At 37.2% G+C, this 17,466-nt stretch overlaps 1 protein-coding gene across 1 annotated transcript in view; it reads left to right on the top strand.

Annotated features, from left to right (window-relative positions):
- Positions 1-17,464, top strand: part of CDYL2 (chromodomain Y-like 2) — a 62,523-nt gene extending 45,059 nt beyond the window's left edge. Inside the window, exons 5-8 of the mRNA XM_009277341.1 lie at positions 6,790-6,962; positions 11,825-12,035; positions 12,764-12,907; positions 15,154-17,464. Coding sequence (XP_009275616.1) covers positions 6,790-6,962; positions 11,825-12,035; positions 12,764-12,907; positions 15,154-15,312 — 687 coding nt within the window. The 3' untranslated portion in view covers positions 15,313-17,464. The remainder of the gene's footprint in view (positions 1-6,789; positions 6,963-11,824; positions 12,036-12,763; positions 12,908-15,153) is intronic.
- Positions 17,465-17,466: the final 2 nt, after the last annotated feature.

Below are 17,466 nucleotides of genomic sequence, written 5' to 3'. Positions count from 1 at the left end.
GCGGTTGTTCACATGTTGAAGTTACTGATATTTACTATCCTTAGGAGAAATCTGGTCTCTTTCATTTTATTAATTTAAATAGTGCTCCAGTTGTTGCATACAGAGGAATTTCAGGCTATATCCTGAAACAGTAATTCTAAAAGTATATCTTGATCCCTAATTGCTTTTTCCCTGAATCACTTTATGAGTCCTTATTTATGAAATCTTAACCAATTAGGGGCTCTATTCTCAGCTGAATTGCATAAAGTCGTACAATATAAACGGTATTAATGAATTCCCTTGTTCCAAACATTATACACTTGGACTCGTAGCTTATACTACTCCAGTACATTGGTTACTGGAAGGGCTGAGATTTCCATCCATTCCCTGTGATCCCAGCATAGTGGGCAGCAATGCCCCAGTATACCTTTCCCATGTCAGAACAAAAGGGGTGTCAGTAAATGCCTGCATCAGGATGCATGTCCTGGAGAGCAGAGAACATGCTTGAGCCCTGTTCTGGAGGGTTGCTACCCTCCAGACACGCCAGTGCAGCTCTGATTTATACAGTAACTTCAAGGTAAGAGCATACGAAATATCAGTTTGAGTAATATTTGGGGGAAAAGTAGATTGTAGCTTTGAGGAATTATTTTATCCAATAAGAAACTGAATAACTTTGAAATTAATTGCTTATAATGAGCTTCAGATAAAACTAGTGGCAGGTATGATGGGCTCTAAATTTGACTCCCCTTCCCAAATGCACACCTACATACGGACATTAATACACAGAATGAGATGCATGTCCTGGAGAGCAGAGAACATGCTTGAGCCCTGTTCTTGCTACCTGCTACCCTCCAGACACGCCAGTGCAGCTCTGATTTATACTCAAGGTAAGGTATGATGGGCTCTAAATTTGACTCCCCTTCCCAAATGCACACCTACATACGGACATTACAGAATGATGCTCTAAATTTGACTCCCCTTCCCAAATGCACACCTACATACGGACATTAATACACTGAATGATACTAAATAGTTAAAACTGTTGGAACATACATTTATCACTCCTAGTTTTTAAACTATATGATATTTAAAAGGACTATCTTGGTAATTAACACAGAACACCAAACACCTGCTTTTAATACTAATTCCTTAAAACGCATTAGATTGCATCGAATTCATCATTCCATCCATGTATTAATTACCACTAATTGACACTGCAGGTAATTTAAACGAAGAGCTCAAGGGCCTGAAAAAGTATGAAATCAAGGACTTACTATGTTCAGGCTGAACAGACATACCTTTACGTTGCTGGCTGTGCTGTTCCACATCAGTGGTATTCAAATGCTCTAACCAGTGAATTAATTCAGGCTCTTCAGGTCTGCCAAACCAATCCATTTCATTCTTTGAAAATTTTCAATATGCTGGGAACCCACCTCTGTGGAAGAATAAATGATAAGCATATAATAGTCCTGTTCTTGCATCACCGGCATAGACTATTTCTAGAACCTTTATTGAAGCTCACTCAAAAAACAGGAAATACATTTTAGAAAACTACATTACTGACCAGGATCTGGATGGTCAGGAATTAATCAAAGTAATGAGTTCTCCACATTGAGATTGTCTGTTTAAAACTCATGCAGGCTGAGAGCAATTGAAAGCTCTTGCCCTCTGAAGGCTGCTTGCTGGCAAACATGAAATGACTTCTTTGGCCTCGGTCCAGGCTGCAGCCCATGATCATTCACACCACAACATCCAGCACCTCCGATACTGGTTATTCCACATCCTTGCTGGCAATTACAGCAAAAATCCAAGGAACTGAAAGGAGGAATATGTTGAATGCCTTGTCCCTACAGTTTGTCACCCGTAGCCATAGGTGAGACAAACTGATAAGAGTATTTTAGGGAGATTTACAACATTTTCAGTTTTGACCCCTTTTATCACCAGTGAATAGAAAGTACAAACACAAAGCTCCTACAAAACAAAGAAAGTGTGTTTCCTTTTGTCAAAAGAAATGCTAACTTCAAGCTTTATTAGACATTCAGTAAATTACGTTTGCCAAATAGTCAATGATTAATTTACTCAGAGCAGGTCTACTTGGCGTGGTTAAAATAGTGGTCTGGTTATTCTCGGCCATCTATGTTAGGAAAAAAAGAAAAGGTGTGCACTGCCCACAATCATTATAAAATTAAGCTATACAAAATCACTCTCACCCCCAAACAACCCTGCTTCCCTTTGTGCTTTATCTTAATCTTCAGATGAAATTTAGTAGTTTTGTTCAACCACTGGCCTCTGCTATTTATGCCAATTTAATTAAAATAAAGAAGAACTTATTTATACAAAAAAAAGAAAAAGAAAAGCTTAGAGAAGCCTGCCTGAATCTTCACCCAATGTTTTTGGTAACCACATCACACCTGTGGGTTTGTGCATGTGATTTTAGCATGGAATGTGCCGATGCTCCTTCCAGCAGCATTTGCACTGATTGAAGTTGGCTCAGCGCCACACTAGTAATTGAGTTTTTTCTACAAAATGTTCAGAGCACTATAGAAATTCTTTCTTATGTTTTACAAGACCTTAACAAACTTCCAAGCCAGTGTCATGAAACTGAACAGCTTGTTTTTATTTCAGTGGCTTAGGCTTACTACTTTTAAAATTAATTTTTAAAATAGATATGTAAAATACTTCATCATTATGAATTCCATTAGGGCATTTTCTCACACGGGTCTTGTGCTGCTTCTGAAGTTCTTTCTCCAATGATGATGTTGCTGGTTTAACTCAGCACATTTCAAGGATCCAAATTCTGTTTCAAACTGATTAAATGGATCCATCCACTGTATTTCCTTTACACTATTAATAGAGCTAGGAATTAATATTCCCCTGAATTAAATGCAAAGCGTACCCTAAACAGCTAATGTTTTCATTGAAGACTGATATAACTACCTCAAATACACTTCTCATACAAAAGAATCAGGTTTCAAATTTCTAGCCATGAGAATTACAGGGTTTGAAGTTCTACCAGGTGCATTTTGGAGCACTGGTTTGCTTTCACTTTTCCTTACTTACAACTTTTCCTGACTTAAAAAAAAAAAAAATGCAGGTACAAGTTTACTTGTTATCTGTATTTTTGCTCTCATACAAAGACAAATTGCTTTTTTGGCCAGTAGTTCTGCCTGAAGCCAGCCTTATAGGTTCCTAATTCCTTTATTTACCAGACAGAAAGGACTCAGGATCTGTTTGGCACAAAGAGTCAGTAAGTAACAAAAAGTGTATTTATGTAAAAAGGTACGATTGTGGAAGAGGTTCTAAGAACAACTGAATGGCTTTAAAATTTGGGTTTACTGTAATATTTACAGAATATTTACCTTTAAGAATATCAACAGTGAATCCTTAGAGATCCAGAGAAGTTAACGTTTTAAACTAGTATTTCTATTTATATGAACAAGAGACTTCTGTTCAAGATACTTTGTATAATTACGGTGTTAAGTTCCCAGCTTCCTGATTTCCCCAGAATGTAAGCAATATTGAAAGCAAAGGGCACCAAATACCTTTTAAGATTTCCTACATGCAGTGACAGGCATTAAAATAAGCTCTTAGAAGTGTAATGTAGTTTTTAAACATTTTATGTTCATTTTGCAATATAAGGTGTCCTATTAAAGAACTAACCAACTTATTTTCTTGACAGGATTAAAAAAATAAGCAACTTTTGAGAAAGTGATAATTTTATTATATATTTGGGTTTCAATAAAACAGTAAGTGAAGCATTAGGCCTGGTCTAAATTTATAATTCAACAGATTTTTATAAGCAAAAGAACTGGCTCATACTGTTTTGTAAATACTTCCTCAGAAATTTTAGTCAAATGCATTCAAATAAAAATATTGTCCCCAAAACTGAAAATTAACTAAAAGACCATTAAAAAAGCTAATTAAAAAAAGCATGGAACTGGAGAATACTGCTGTGGAACCCTGCAAATAGTAATATTAGATCTGGTCCACTAGAAAAAGTAAAATTTAATTGGACAAATGCCATAGTTATACCAAAATGAGGGAAGGTTTAATGACCATGGAAAAGAGAAAAAGAATATGGAATCTGACAAAGAAATGTAACTAAAGACACGTAGTATCTCTATATTTGCAAACTGAATCCACTACTGCATTAAATGGAAATTTGTACTTAAAACTAGACAGCAGTTCTGAACTAAAATTATATTTACTTTACAGTACTGCCAGTTAATAGACAGTTCTGTAACCCTACAGACAAACCATCTTTTTTATCTGTATTTTATTGTTAGTAGCTTTCCTGTAATCATATAAACATCTGTAGAGAAATACCCCTACCCAGATAATCAGTGAGGAAAGCCATGATGCCAAGGCATTCAGAAGCAACAGTGGACAGCAGGTTGGCTATAACTAGGCCGAGTGACAAGGTGACCAGGTGAATTTTGGACTGCACCAGCAAAGGAATCATGGCATAAAACAAGGGAGTGAGAATCGACTTTGCTGGCATTGGTGTATTCCAATGAGCCTCCGAGCACCTTGTGATGATAAAGTTAATGACAAACTTACAGATATTTTAAAAAAGAATACTTTTTGGAGACTGAAAACACCAATACATTATGGTTTCCTGGTTTCTGATACTGTTTTCTTTTGCTAGAAACTAGTGGAGCAGTGGAACTAAATTTCCACTCCTGCTCAAAAATACTATCCAAAATACTGTCAAAGTCTTCCCATTTTCGACTATATCTGGAAGATCAGTTCCTAATAATGGACTTTTGATATCGCCCTCTCCAAAACATTGAAAAAACACTGATACCAGAATATTGGGTTTTCCCACAAGTAGTATAACCTTTGCTCAAAAGTTTGTTATACTTCTAGATGGCTTTAGCCATCCAAATCAATGAGGAGTAAGATAAAAAAGAGACAGGTTTGTAATGGTAATGATGTGTTTGAAGGATAGCAGTGGTAACATCAAAGAGATGGTACATATACAAATATTACTGGAGGAAGGGGAACGGTAAAGAAACTTGCTGAATGGAGTATCCTATCGTGGCATCATATTTAAAACAACACTCCTCATTGTATATAAAAATGTTTGACTGGTATTCTCTGATATTATTTAAACATGCTCCCTAAGAAAGAGCAGATTTTGAGAACATTTAAAATAAACTAAAGAGGACAATCTGGCATTCGCATGGAACTAGGAAAATCAAAATATGTATCTTTTGTTATTCTAACATCTACCACCTTCTAAAGTTTCTTTTTTAACTTTGAACAGAGGTTTTAGGGTTTTTTTCCCTTTGTTTGCCCTTTACAAAATGCGCTTTTGCTCTGTTTTACCAACTGAGGGCTGAGACAGCCTCTGAGACTCTGAGAATAAACAGTACTTGTAAAATCACTGATGACATTTTTGTACCTGCACAAGAATTTCAGATAAACTTCCAAATTCTGCTGCTTTTAATTACTTCACTTCCACCCACTGTCACATACTCGCTATTACAGGCGTTCTGAAGTGCACTTTTACAAAAGTGAAGCATCTAAAAGTTCACCACCTGCTATCAAATGTCCCAGTCTCAGCAGCCAGTAGCAATCATTGTTATGCAAACACGTATGGAAAGCAAGCAGGTAGCATTGCACTGCGTCATTGTTATGCAAACACGTATGGAAAGCAGGCAGGTAGCATTGCACTGCATGGTTTGAATATACAAGTTCAAGCTTGGTTTCACAAGTCACAGGATTTCTAATAAAAGGCTACCTAGAATGTTATAAACAAAACTTCTGTTCTGTGTTTAGGGACATTTCTTAAATAAGGCACTTCAGAGATCCAAAGAATTTTTGGAAACATAAAGTAGTGAACAAAAATAATCACAAGCTAAAAATCTTGGTTTTCTCTCACATGGAAACCATATTTAATTCCCCAACCACATTTTGCTATCTTTTACCTAAATTTACACTAACAGCAAATCTTTCAGTACAAAAGAGAAAAATTTGACTCAACAGGACCCTGTCTATAGGAAATACTTTGACACATGAGTATGTTTAAGCATAGGAGGTGTCACACTAGATGAAATCATGGCCCTTGAAGTGAGGAGCAAGTCACTAAAGAGAAGAGGGGAAGCTGAAATGACTGAAATCAGTGACAGCTTACAAACTATGCTGAATTGTGACCAAATAAGAAGTTACCCATCAGAAGTTTATGAAGTAATATTTCCTTTTTAAAATTATTAGAAAAACAATTCTCTGTTCAGATGAAAGGCCATTTTCTTACAATACCAGCAGCTCAATTCTATACAGATTTTGATGAGGTTTGATTTATGGTGCAATTAATAGCTTGATCCAGTTGTAAATCAGAGTCAAAATGGCTCTCTTTCAAGTGGCTTTTTTGCTCTAACTTTTGTAGACTTTAACAATATCACTGACCACAGAAATATTAATAATATATTTGCCGTATTGAGGTATATGATGTCCTCTTGTCCTGCTTTGCTCTGGTTGAAGTCATACAAACCAAAGTAGTTGAAGAACTGAAAACTGGGGTTTATAGATTTTGCTTACAACCTGTTGAGGTTAATAGGCTATTGTTGTGATAACCGTGTCCTTTAATTAGTAAGCATCAACAAAACACTTCCAAATATAAAATATTTTGTAAACTCTCAGTGTTATCATTCTAAGAATATTAAAATTATATAAATATATATAATTGATGTAAGTATTAATAGTGCCCAAAATTTAAGTCTCTCAAAATCAATAAGGTTTGTAAAACTAGGGAAATGATATTGCAACGGCATGCATGTCGAATTGTTTACTTTTCTTTATCCACAGATCATGAAGGAAGTTCGGAGAGCATTGTGCAATGCATCAGCTGATGACAGTAAACTCTTACTTCTCAGCGCAGTGGGAAGTGTATTCTGTAGTGGCCTAGATTACTCATATTTAATTGGCAGGTTATCCAATGACAGAAGAAAGGAAAGCACTAGGATTGCAGAAGCTATAAGGTGACCCAAGCTTACCTATGATCTCTAAATTATGAAATGCAGTGTGTGATTATAAAGATATTTATCAGGTCCAAAAATGTTGTCTATTTAAGTGTTGATTGCATTCTAATTATAGTCCTACAAATTTGTTTAGTAAGAAGAAACTTGGACCTTTCCTTATTAGAAAAGAAAGCACGTTTATTCCAGTGCTAATATCCATAAGGATTTATTTTATTCCAATTCTCTGTATTTAATATTTCAAATCATTCCTCCAAATTCAAATACAACTTTGTTGTTGTTTTTCCAAATTAGCTATTGCTTCATGTTCTAAAGTGGCTCCTGAAAGGCAGATATTTTATTTGTTTTAATGTTCATTATTTTAATGAATTTCAGTACAAATGGGAATCCATGGCTTACTCATATTCTGTTGAAATAGCAGTCTGCCACTGTATTTCAGAACCTTATTAGAAGGGTCTCCACTCTTTTTCTTAAACTTAAATTACTTAATATATATGTAAATGTAGTTTTATTTTGATAACTAAAATGTGACTTTCCTTATATATATCACATTACCTTAATAGAAATCCAGGGTTTATGACGTGCAGTCTACAAATCAATCTGCACAATATATCACCAAATATTTCCATTATCCACAAGGTATATTTCATACATATTTGGCCGATCTTCCAGTATAAATCAACATTACTCCACTAAAGCCAGTGGTATTTCACCAGTCTGTACCAGGAGAGGGTTTGGTCCCTTTTTTTCCCCCCACTTCCTACAAATAATTATTACTCTTCTGAGAGCTTTAAAACTTTATGCAACAATTCTATGAAGGAATATTGAAGAATTTGTTTTGCAACAGATCTATATTTTTGATATATTAGTGTAACATAAGATCAGGTTTAGTTGTTACATGACATGTATTAACCACCAATTATCTTGGTTACAACTACTGCAGATCAGTTTGGATTCTCAGTTTAATACTTTTGAAATTCTCGAAGCAGTAACTATTTTGAAAATATTTAAAATGTACTTCTTAAATATAAGAAATTACGTGGTTTTAAGACCCTAGCTATGCTTGAGTATCATGTAGCGATATTTAAAAAAAGAAAAACCCTTTGAAGGACACATCCTAATTTTTTTTTTTTTTTTAATGTGAAGGATTTTTAATAAAGTGTATTGAAAATGACAATAAAACCTCATAGCAAAATACACTTTCCATATAAACAATTTCCAGGAATCTAGCAGTAGGCAAGGAGCCAATTCCTAAAAATCTCGGTGTCTAACATCATGACTAACATCCTAATTTTTTTTTTTTTTTTTAATGTGAAGGATTTTTAATAAAGTGGAAAAAAAAAAACTGTGAGGAAAGAAAATCACTATTCTTGTTTGAAAACACAGGCACACTCACACTCCATTAGAAGATACGGATGTAATATTAATTGTGTAAAGATTGTATAGATAGGTATTGTTATATATGTGTACATTTATCCACACACATCTAATATACAGGTATACTTATCAATTCAACACTGAAATGAATATAAGTCAGACTATCATACTCAATTTTTCCATCCTTGGACTCACAGAACACTCTTGAAATACTGGTACAATGTACTGCTCGTTGTCAAGAATGTCGGCTTCAGGCCCACTGGAAATAGATTTTTATTGTACTTCTGGAAACAATACACTACATTTTCCATTTAGCACTCTCTGTGCTTTCTGTGTACAAAGGACTCAACTCATGGAAAATATACTGTAATAAGAGTAGAAAAAAATGTACACTTCGCTTTTTCAGCGGTTAGGATGTCCTAAAACACATTAACGGATCTTTGCCTCCACTGCTTTACATCAAGTTAGACTTGAATCAAAATGAAATTAAAATCTTGATTACCGTGTGTTTCCACTTTCTAAAGTATGGATCTTGTATACTGATCACAAGTTAAAACTGAATTTTAAATACCCATCAAGTCTCATCTCACATGAATGATTTATTCATTTGGCCCCTGTCCTCATCCACTGCCTTTAGGGCTTGCAACTCACAGATGTGTGGCACTGTAGCTTCTCTCCAGGTACTGAACATAGATCCGTCAGCCTGAGCTGCCATCGTCCAGACGTGTGTCCGGCATTGCACTCCTGGAGCAGGGAAAAGGCAGACAGACAGACTGCACTGCAACTGTGCGTATGTGGCCTACAGAGCCCTGCAATCAAAAGACTCACTGGAAGGCATTCCCAGCATCAGTCTCGCATCATCAGTCAGGCATCGTTATATGACCTGATACATAAAATTCTGGGTGTACTCAGAAGAAAACAAAGAAGGATGACTTTACTTGCTCAACTTCTTTATAGCCTTTGACATGCTTATGAGCCCTGACCTGCAGCAAGACCTCTGCAACAATGCAGAGGTATCTGAGCATCCCAAAGAATATTCGATGGTCAACTTCCCAGATATCCTCTAGCAAAACCAAAAGCCTTCTGCATGTGACACTTTTTCCTATTTTTGAGCTTCTGGCTCTACTGTGCAACAACAGTTACAATTTTAAGTCCTTTTCAAAGACTGCCTTGAATTGAAACAAGGATCTTCTAGCCCAGAAACTACGTGTGAACTTACAGTTCGGAGGCATAGAAATATGCCAGGTTCTTGGTACAAAGAGGACTCACTGAAACAAATAACGTACCAAACAGGGAACACAGATAAGTGGAGTGCTGGACACTGCAGCTTCTGTAGACCAAATGCAGGCATTTGTTCCCCTCGTAAGCTCCCAATATTGTAGCCTTCCACTCCATCCTATAGGTGGCATGTTCCATACCCATCCATTGTACCATCCTCTGTGCTCCCCATCCTTCCCTCACAACAGAGGCTCATTGTGTCTTCTCAGTGTTCTGTGCCACTCTCTCCCCATCTCCAGGTCCTTCCTTCCTTGCTCACTCATATGAAGATTTCACATTTCCTTCAACCCTTCCCCTCCATTAATGTGTTCTGCTTTGTTCTTCCTCCCCATCATCTAACCGTTTCCTCTCCGCGTCCCTAATTGCCTTTCCATATTCACTTCCAGTCCCATTTATCACCACATGCTTCCTGCTTTTCTCCACAACACTGTTTTCTTCTGCCTCCACATGGTCCTCAGATCTGCTGCCACCATTTATCTATAGTTTGTTCTTTTTACCTATCATTCATCACATCTCTGTTCCCATCTGTAGTCCTACTTGGAAGGCTTACTTGCTTAACTACTAAGGTTCTCAAAATTCTGGAATTAATCAGGTGCAGTGATCCTCAGTCATTACTCAACCATAAACAACTGAAGAAATAACAAGATAAGGGAACAGCATTGCTTCTGCAAAAAAAAATGAACCACAACTCTCCTTAACCCTGCTATCATCTAGAAGGAAATGGTCTTGAACAGACAAATGTGATGTTCCTTATTTCACTCTCTTTGTCTTGCCACTGATCTTCTGTTTTATTACTCACTGTGTGAACAGAGCTCCATCAATTCCCACAAGCCTCTATTTTCCCATGGTCAAAAATCAACTCCTTACTAGATAGCCTGAAACAGAACTCATTCATTGAACATTTAATGCTGGGTCACCTCAGACTCTTCATTTTCATTTAAAATACAGCCAATGCCCTTGCACTTCAGTCCAATAAAATACTTATCTTTGGTATGTTTTCCATTTTTTGCCAAATCGGCACTCTAACCTGCAAGGCACACCTCCTGTTCTCAGATACAGAAGTCTAGGTCTTTTTGACCTCAGTGGGAGAGCTGCAACTCATCAAAGGGCACATTTGACAAAATGTTCTTTCCTAAAATCTGTCAGCAAAGATGTACTCTGGATCTAATAAATACCCAGTGCAGGAACAGAATCTCCTCTTTCGTTTTGAACTTGATTTATATATGTCTCTTTTCTAAAGTAATTGAGCATCTCGTTTGCCTCCATATACCTGCTGTGCACTGAGCTGCTAGAGCCCATAATTTGCCCACAATTACACTCATGCTTTTCCCTAATTGGTGTATAGGCTGTTCCATTCAACAGATGTCTTTCCAGAGTTGCTGGTAGGTAACTTATTTAAAATATCTCCTCATTGCACAGAATTTAACATGTTCTAGTTCATTCATCCAGATGAATCCGATCACATTTACTTCCCCATTATTTCCCATCGCTTCACATTTACTGTTGTAGGCAGGCCAGGGCATCTACTTTGTTATGTCTTTGCCGAAGACTTTGCAATGAAGACCCAACAGATCACTCACCTAATTCTTTCCCTGTTCAAACATTTTTCTCTCTCTCTGACTCCCCTTTGTGGGTCTTGTTCTTTCCGCTGGTGTGCCATAAACGTTTACTGTTTCCCAATCCATTGCTGGGACCTGCAGTAACCTTTGACATAGGATCTTAAGAGAACTTTTTGAAAAAAATAAATATTCAGCAATCCACCTATGAGTTTCCTGTCTTTCACGCTATAATATGTTCATCAAGTTAGCCAAACCAGATCATCAGAATCCGTACTAGCCATTGTGGAGCAAACTGAGAAGCGCTATGTGTACAAACTCATGAGTTACTGGTCCAGAAGTAAAACTAAACCTAACCAAACCATTCTGCAAAAAGTACACCAGCCAGTGCATTCCAGTTAATCAGTTCGTATACAACATATACAAAACTATTTAATATCCTACGTACTCAGAAAGATTAAATAACTAAATATGAGCAAAATTTTCCATGTGCAAATTAGAAAGTATCTTGCAATTCTGACCTCATAAAACTGGGCCATGGCATTTATTGTGTTCATCTGTGGTTCTAATTTGTTTTCAGATTAAGTACTTTAAGCTTGGGTATTTATCTAAGTGTTACTGTATTCAAGATCTTTCTTTTATTTTTTATTTTAGGGATTTTGTAAAAGCTTTTATTCAATTTAAGAAGCCAATTGTGGTTGCTATCAACGGCCCTGCTCTTGGGTTAGGAGCTTCTATTTTACCACTATGTGATATCGTTTGGGCAAGTGAGAAGGCATGGTTTCAGACACCATACGCAACAATCCGACTCACTCCAGCTGGCTGCTCATCATACACATTCCCACAAATTCTGGGTGTTGCACTGGTAAGGTTTTCCACCTCAAATTGCTGAAGAACCTTTCTTAAAATCATGCTCTTCTTTCTCTGTTTAAAAAGTAAAACAGAAAACAATTGTTTCTTTTAATTGTCATGAATGGAAATGAAATCTGTGGAAAGTTCATCTAATCTCTACCAATTTCTTATCTCAAAATGACCTCAGAATTCAATATATTACACATGCTGTATACACAAAAGATTGAACACAGGTTGAAAAAGCAAAGATTGTCAAGATCATGGTAGAAAAGGGAAGAAATGCATTAGCAGAATAATGTTGCAGAGTACTTGTCTGTATTCTGTTAGGAATGTGCAGTAACAGAGCAAGATACTGCTCTCTGCTCTCTACAGACAAGCTATACTAATTCCAGTAAGGTTGCTTAGTTTTTACCAGTATAACAAAGCAGAATTTGCCCCACGAAGTACTTCGTACTAGGTTCCATGACTCTTGGCATAGTATCACTGTATCACTGACAGTTACTCTTGTAAAAGCAGCAATACAGATTCATCATGCATGCCAGCACATTTCTCTTAAATGAAACCCATGCTGTGCTCCGGCCACCTGCACAATCCTTAAATAGCTACCGAAACGCCTTTTTAAGTATTTTGCAGTATGGAAAGATACAGGAGACCATTTGTGAATTTAATCTTGAAAATAGCGGGCAAGTATGGAAAATTTTTTAAGGAAATTATAACCCAAGTAATCTTTTTGTTTCACAGGCAAATGAAATGTTGTTCTGTGGGAGAAAGCTGACAGCACAGGAAGCCTGCAGCAGAGGACTAGTGTCACAAGTATTTTGGCCAACAACATTTAGCCAAGAAGTGATGCTACGAGTGAAAGAAATGGCATCCTGCAGTGCCGTGGTAAGAAATCAAACTCCTTTGTGATTAAATTACATTTCACAGAGGCAAGGTGTGCTCCCAAGGCTCATCCCATGGTGGGTCCTCAGTTTCCACAGCCATACCTGTGGAAGAGGGCTAACAACAGAAAATCTGGATAGGGATCAGTGAGCTCGTGGAGTTTCCCATTTTCAGTGGAAGGGAGGGTTGTTTCCTTTCTCCATCTTTGCATTTATTCAGTATGAGTGGAACCTCCTTGCCCCAGATTTTGAAAGAGGATTTTAGCATTGGTTTCTGTCATGAAGGTGGAAGAGTCTGAAACTATACAACTGTACTGGGAAATCTCTGTAGGGCCAGTAAGAAAATATATTTGCCTTTCACGTTGTCCTGGCCAGCCTGTCAGCTGACTCTGCCTTCTTTTCTGCACCTGCATAGTTCCTGATTCTGCAAAATGTTCTACACAGTGCACCAGAAGGGTAGGATAGTGCCAGCTAACCTCTGCTGTGAAGGAGAGGTGAGATCCAGACACAGAGGGATTTGAACACAGTCTGGTCACAGTGTATTATAACTTTCCTTTTGTGTACATAAAAGTTGAAAGAAAATCCTTTCCTATTTTTACTTCCTAAGGTTTTTTCCCTTCAGGCAGATATACTCCTATTCTGGGCACATCCTTGTTTAAAAAAAATGCAGTGAAGAAAGTGATACTGGCTGCAATAAAACTACACTAAGTAAAGTGCAAATTGTTGCAGTTTCTTGCTATACTTCCTATGCCTGAAACTGTCTTAGCATCCCTCAGTTTCATTTAAAAGATCCATTGTAAAAGAGAAGGTAGAGACACAGGAGATTTTTAATTAAATGTAGATTAGATCTCTCAAAAGACATTCAGAATGAAACTCTCTGGAAATGTAGCATAAGCTTATTTGATCATGCTGATATAACGTGTATTATATGAGTTCAGAAAACCTCTGGACCTTACAGTGAATTCTTCCTTCCTTCACTGTTATTGGCTGCCAATGAAATTTTCTCTTGAGACCTGTTAGGAAGACTTGTGGACAAAGATGAGAGTTAAAACTGTCAGACTAGATTTACTCTCTGAGATCCTAAATGCAAATCAGGCTGAAGTCACAAAAACAATTAATATGATGAGCTCATCCAAGTTCACTGTGGCTACTTGTTCACAAACAGACCAAAAAAATACACAGGCCCCGCGATTTGCAATTAACACCATTTACTTGAGTTAAAGAGAAATACTATTTTGGAATAGCAGTGTTGTAACCTAAAACAGATAGGAACTGGGCTTAACATGTAGGTGTTGACAAAGCTGAGTGGAGAGTATACGTCTCCCTTACCATAAACACTGTATTAGTTTACATTAAGTCTTCTGTTCCCAAAAAATCTGCCTCAATGTATGAATTATTAATGGTTTTGTTTGACTAGTTGGGTTCCTTGTGAGATACATAGTGGTGTTAATATATTTCAAAAAGAGTTTTAAAGAAGGCAATCTCAATGTGTCTGAAAATGGGTCTGGGAAAAACAAGCTGAACTATGGGAGCAACCATGGACCTGCTGTTCATGCCTTTAAGAACTTAGAGCGATTACTCAGGGCTTGAGATTGGTCTTTCCGTTGTAAAAACCTTACGTGATGTTTTATGACTGCTTGTACATGCTAAGCAAATCTAACTCCAGAACACAGTCAGAGGATGCTTGTTTTGCTGAACACCCTTCTTTTCTTTCACTTTTATAAAAATGTAAGTAAATAAACTTAAAAAGGTATTTGCGGTAAAGGCCCTTTCCTATTCATTTCTGTTTTGATGAGGAAATGATGCATGAGGGAAAATTGTTAAAGATGATGGACATCCACATTTGGGTTTCCAACCTCTATAACCTTAAAGACTACCTTCGAGAAAACAAGTAGCCAACATATCATGCCTCACACATTTTCATTTCAAGGGATCACATTTTCAACAGGAGGGAGTTCAGCTCCTTCTAGTGCTTCATGGCAGACCTTCAGTGAACTAAGGTGCTTCAGAATTCCCCATTCCTTTTAAAAATGTTGGTACTAAGGCATAAACCTCAGAAGTCCTTAATTCTTAAAGATGCTGACTATCAGCAAGTGGAGTTATGGCTATAAATCAGATCTAATTTCTGTGCCCAAAGGAGTTATTTAGATTGTAAAACAGAGTCAGTAGTGTAAAAATGCTGTTCATGCCATTATCCATAATAATTTTGTCAGAGTCAAAATAAAATACTGAGTGATGTTTTGGCTTTAGGTATTGGAAGAGTCCAAATGTCTCGTGCGGAGCTTCCTGAAATCCGGACTTGAAGATGTGAATGAGAAAGAGTGTCAGATGTTAAAACAGCTGTGGAGCTCTTCCAAAGGACTGGATTCATTATTCAGCTACTTGCAAGACAAAATTTATGAAGTCTGATGTCCTGGCCTAACTTAAAGAGAAAATGCTCCACTTGTGAACAGTCAAACATTACCTGTGTTTGAAAAGCAGAGGCAATGCATCTTGAGGAATTTGTGACAGTGTATCCTAATACATATGGTTGTGTCGATTTCCTTGTGAGCTACACAGCTGCTTGTAGCTGGTTTGATTTTGTGTAACCGAGACGTAGGCAGGCTTGTTCAGTGCACATAATCTCTACAGAGGGCTGCATCTTTCACATGCTCATCCAGATAAAAGTATACATTCCATGTGCTGAGAAGCACCACTGAGGCCCAATAAGGCACGCCATCTGTAATGATTTATTTTGTCTGTCCTTCTTAACTTATTCTTGCTGTTGCAACACATCTGGGCTGACATAGAGGGCTCAATCTGAAAACTGGGTCAGCACAATATTTTGTAGACCCAAACACCATACTTTAGAAATATTTTAATTATTTTTTTTCTAAGTTCTAACAGTGTAATGGAAAAATCTGATAATTTATATGTATAATATGTAAAGTTAGTTTTACAAAAACTACTAGGATTTTTTTTCTTTGTTGAATTTATTTAACTTATTTATTTTGTGTTCATATTCAGCTGTTTATTGATCACAGATCTTATTTTCATACTTCCCTTGACTGAATTAATGGCATCACATGAGAATGCAAACACATTTTTAGCAGCAAATTGTGTAGAAAAATAAAGGATATATAGAAAACACACAGAATGCTGTGGGCAGTAAAAGAAACAGCCACGTGCATGCTCCTCTGTGCAAAATTGTACAAAAATTGTATGAAATAGATTCATTTGCCAGGGTTAAGGGGAAAAAAGTGGATTCTGAAACAGTGAGTCCCCCCTAAGTCTCTCTTCACTTTCTGCCTTCTTGAGGAGCATTGAAGGGCTTGCCAACAAGATGCTGTATCTAAGTTTACTATATTCCTGTTAGCCGGACGTCAGTTACAGGGTGAGTGGTGCCGTTATGTGGCATCGTACTCTTTTTCAGGTTTAAACATCCCCATTTGGTCTGAAGTCTAAAAGCAAATCCTTATGAGCCTTAGTCTAGTTGCCTGATTCCTCAGGTGTGAGATAATTTCTGCTCTGGAGGCCTTTGGGTGTGGGCCAACAGTTTATACAAGGTGCTAGGTATTGAACTAAGTGGAGGGAGAGGTTTTGTTTTGCTTTTCCCAGCTCTCCACATCTGGCCACCCCACCATCTGTTACAAGAACTTCTGGCTATCCATAAAAGCAGTCCACAATAAACGACAAAAATCCAATCTGCTATTTTAGAATGTGATCCTAGTACTTTTCAGTGACACTGACTGACTTCTGAACACTGGATCGCTCTCATTTCTTTCTTGCTAGTAAGGCAATTAATATGGAAATAACACAAGCATGCTCTGTGACTTCACCTGCCATTTTAGTATGCCCAAATTAAAACCTCTTGAAGCAGAAGCTTTGCACATTTGTTTGCTTTGTAATTTGTGCACTTGCTCTCCATCCTTGAGCTCAGTGACTTGGTTATGGTTTAAACCTCTGCAAATGAGGCTGCTAGGTTTTCTCCCTCCCAGTATTTCCACGAAGAGTTTCAACAAAGCCTTTGTAAAGTTAACGAACAGGTGATTATCGTAAACAGTAGCCTTCAACACATTAATGTAACATTTCTTTTTCCACAAATAGTTAAAAGTGCTGTTTCTATGGCCTAATTGTACCACTGAATTTTAAGGAAATCATTACCCTAAAGGCAGAAGTTCTCATGGAAATTCTTCAATAAAAAGACAAAATCTGGCTTCTAATTAGCCTGTTTTAAATGTTTTCAAAAAAACTTATCAAAACAAGTAACTTATTTTTAAATGTCTGAAACAGAACTCTTTCAATAACTATTTGAAGTGATAGATGCACCACTTGTTTTATACTAACGCTTACTTATTTCCACAACCTGCCAGCAATGCCACAGAGCGCACGTGCAAAGCCTTGGTTGGATCAAGGCCACAGGACCCTCTACTATGCCAGTGTGCACACATGAGTCACCTGTGTGGCAGTCCCATTAAAATGAGAGGGATTACTCAAGTGAAAACCACTCACATGCATACGTGTTTGCACAATCAGGCCTCCAGCATATGACTTCAGAAAAAAAAAAAAAAAAAAAAAAAAACA

This window comes from Aptenodytes forsteri, unplaced genomic scaffold (genome assembly GCF_000699145.1).
Source record: "Aptenodytes forsteri isolate BGI_AS27 unplaced genomic scaffold, ASM69914v1 Scaffold50, whole genome shotgun sequence".
Taxonomy (NCBI): Eukaryota; Metazoa; Chordata; class Aves; order Sphenisciformes; family Spheniscidae; genus Aptenodytes; species Aptenodytes forsteri.
The sequence above is the reverse complement of the archived record's forward strand: the minus strand, read 5'-3'. Positions and strand labels throughout refer to the sequence as shown.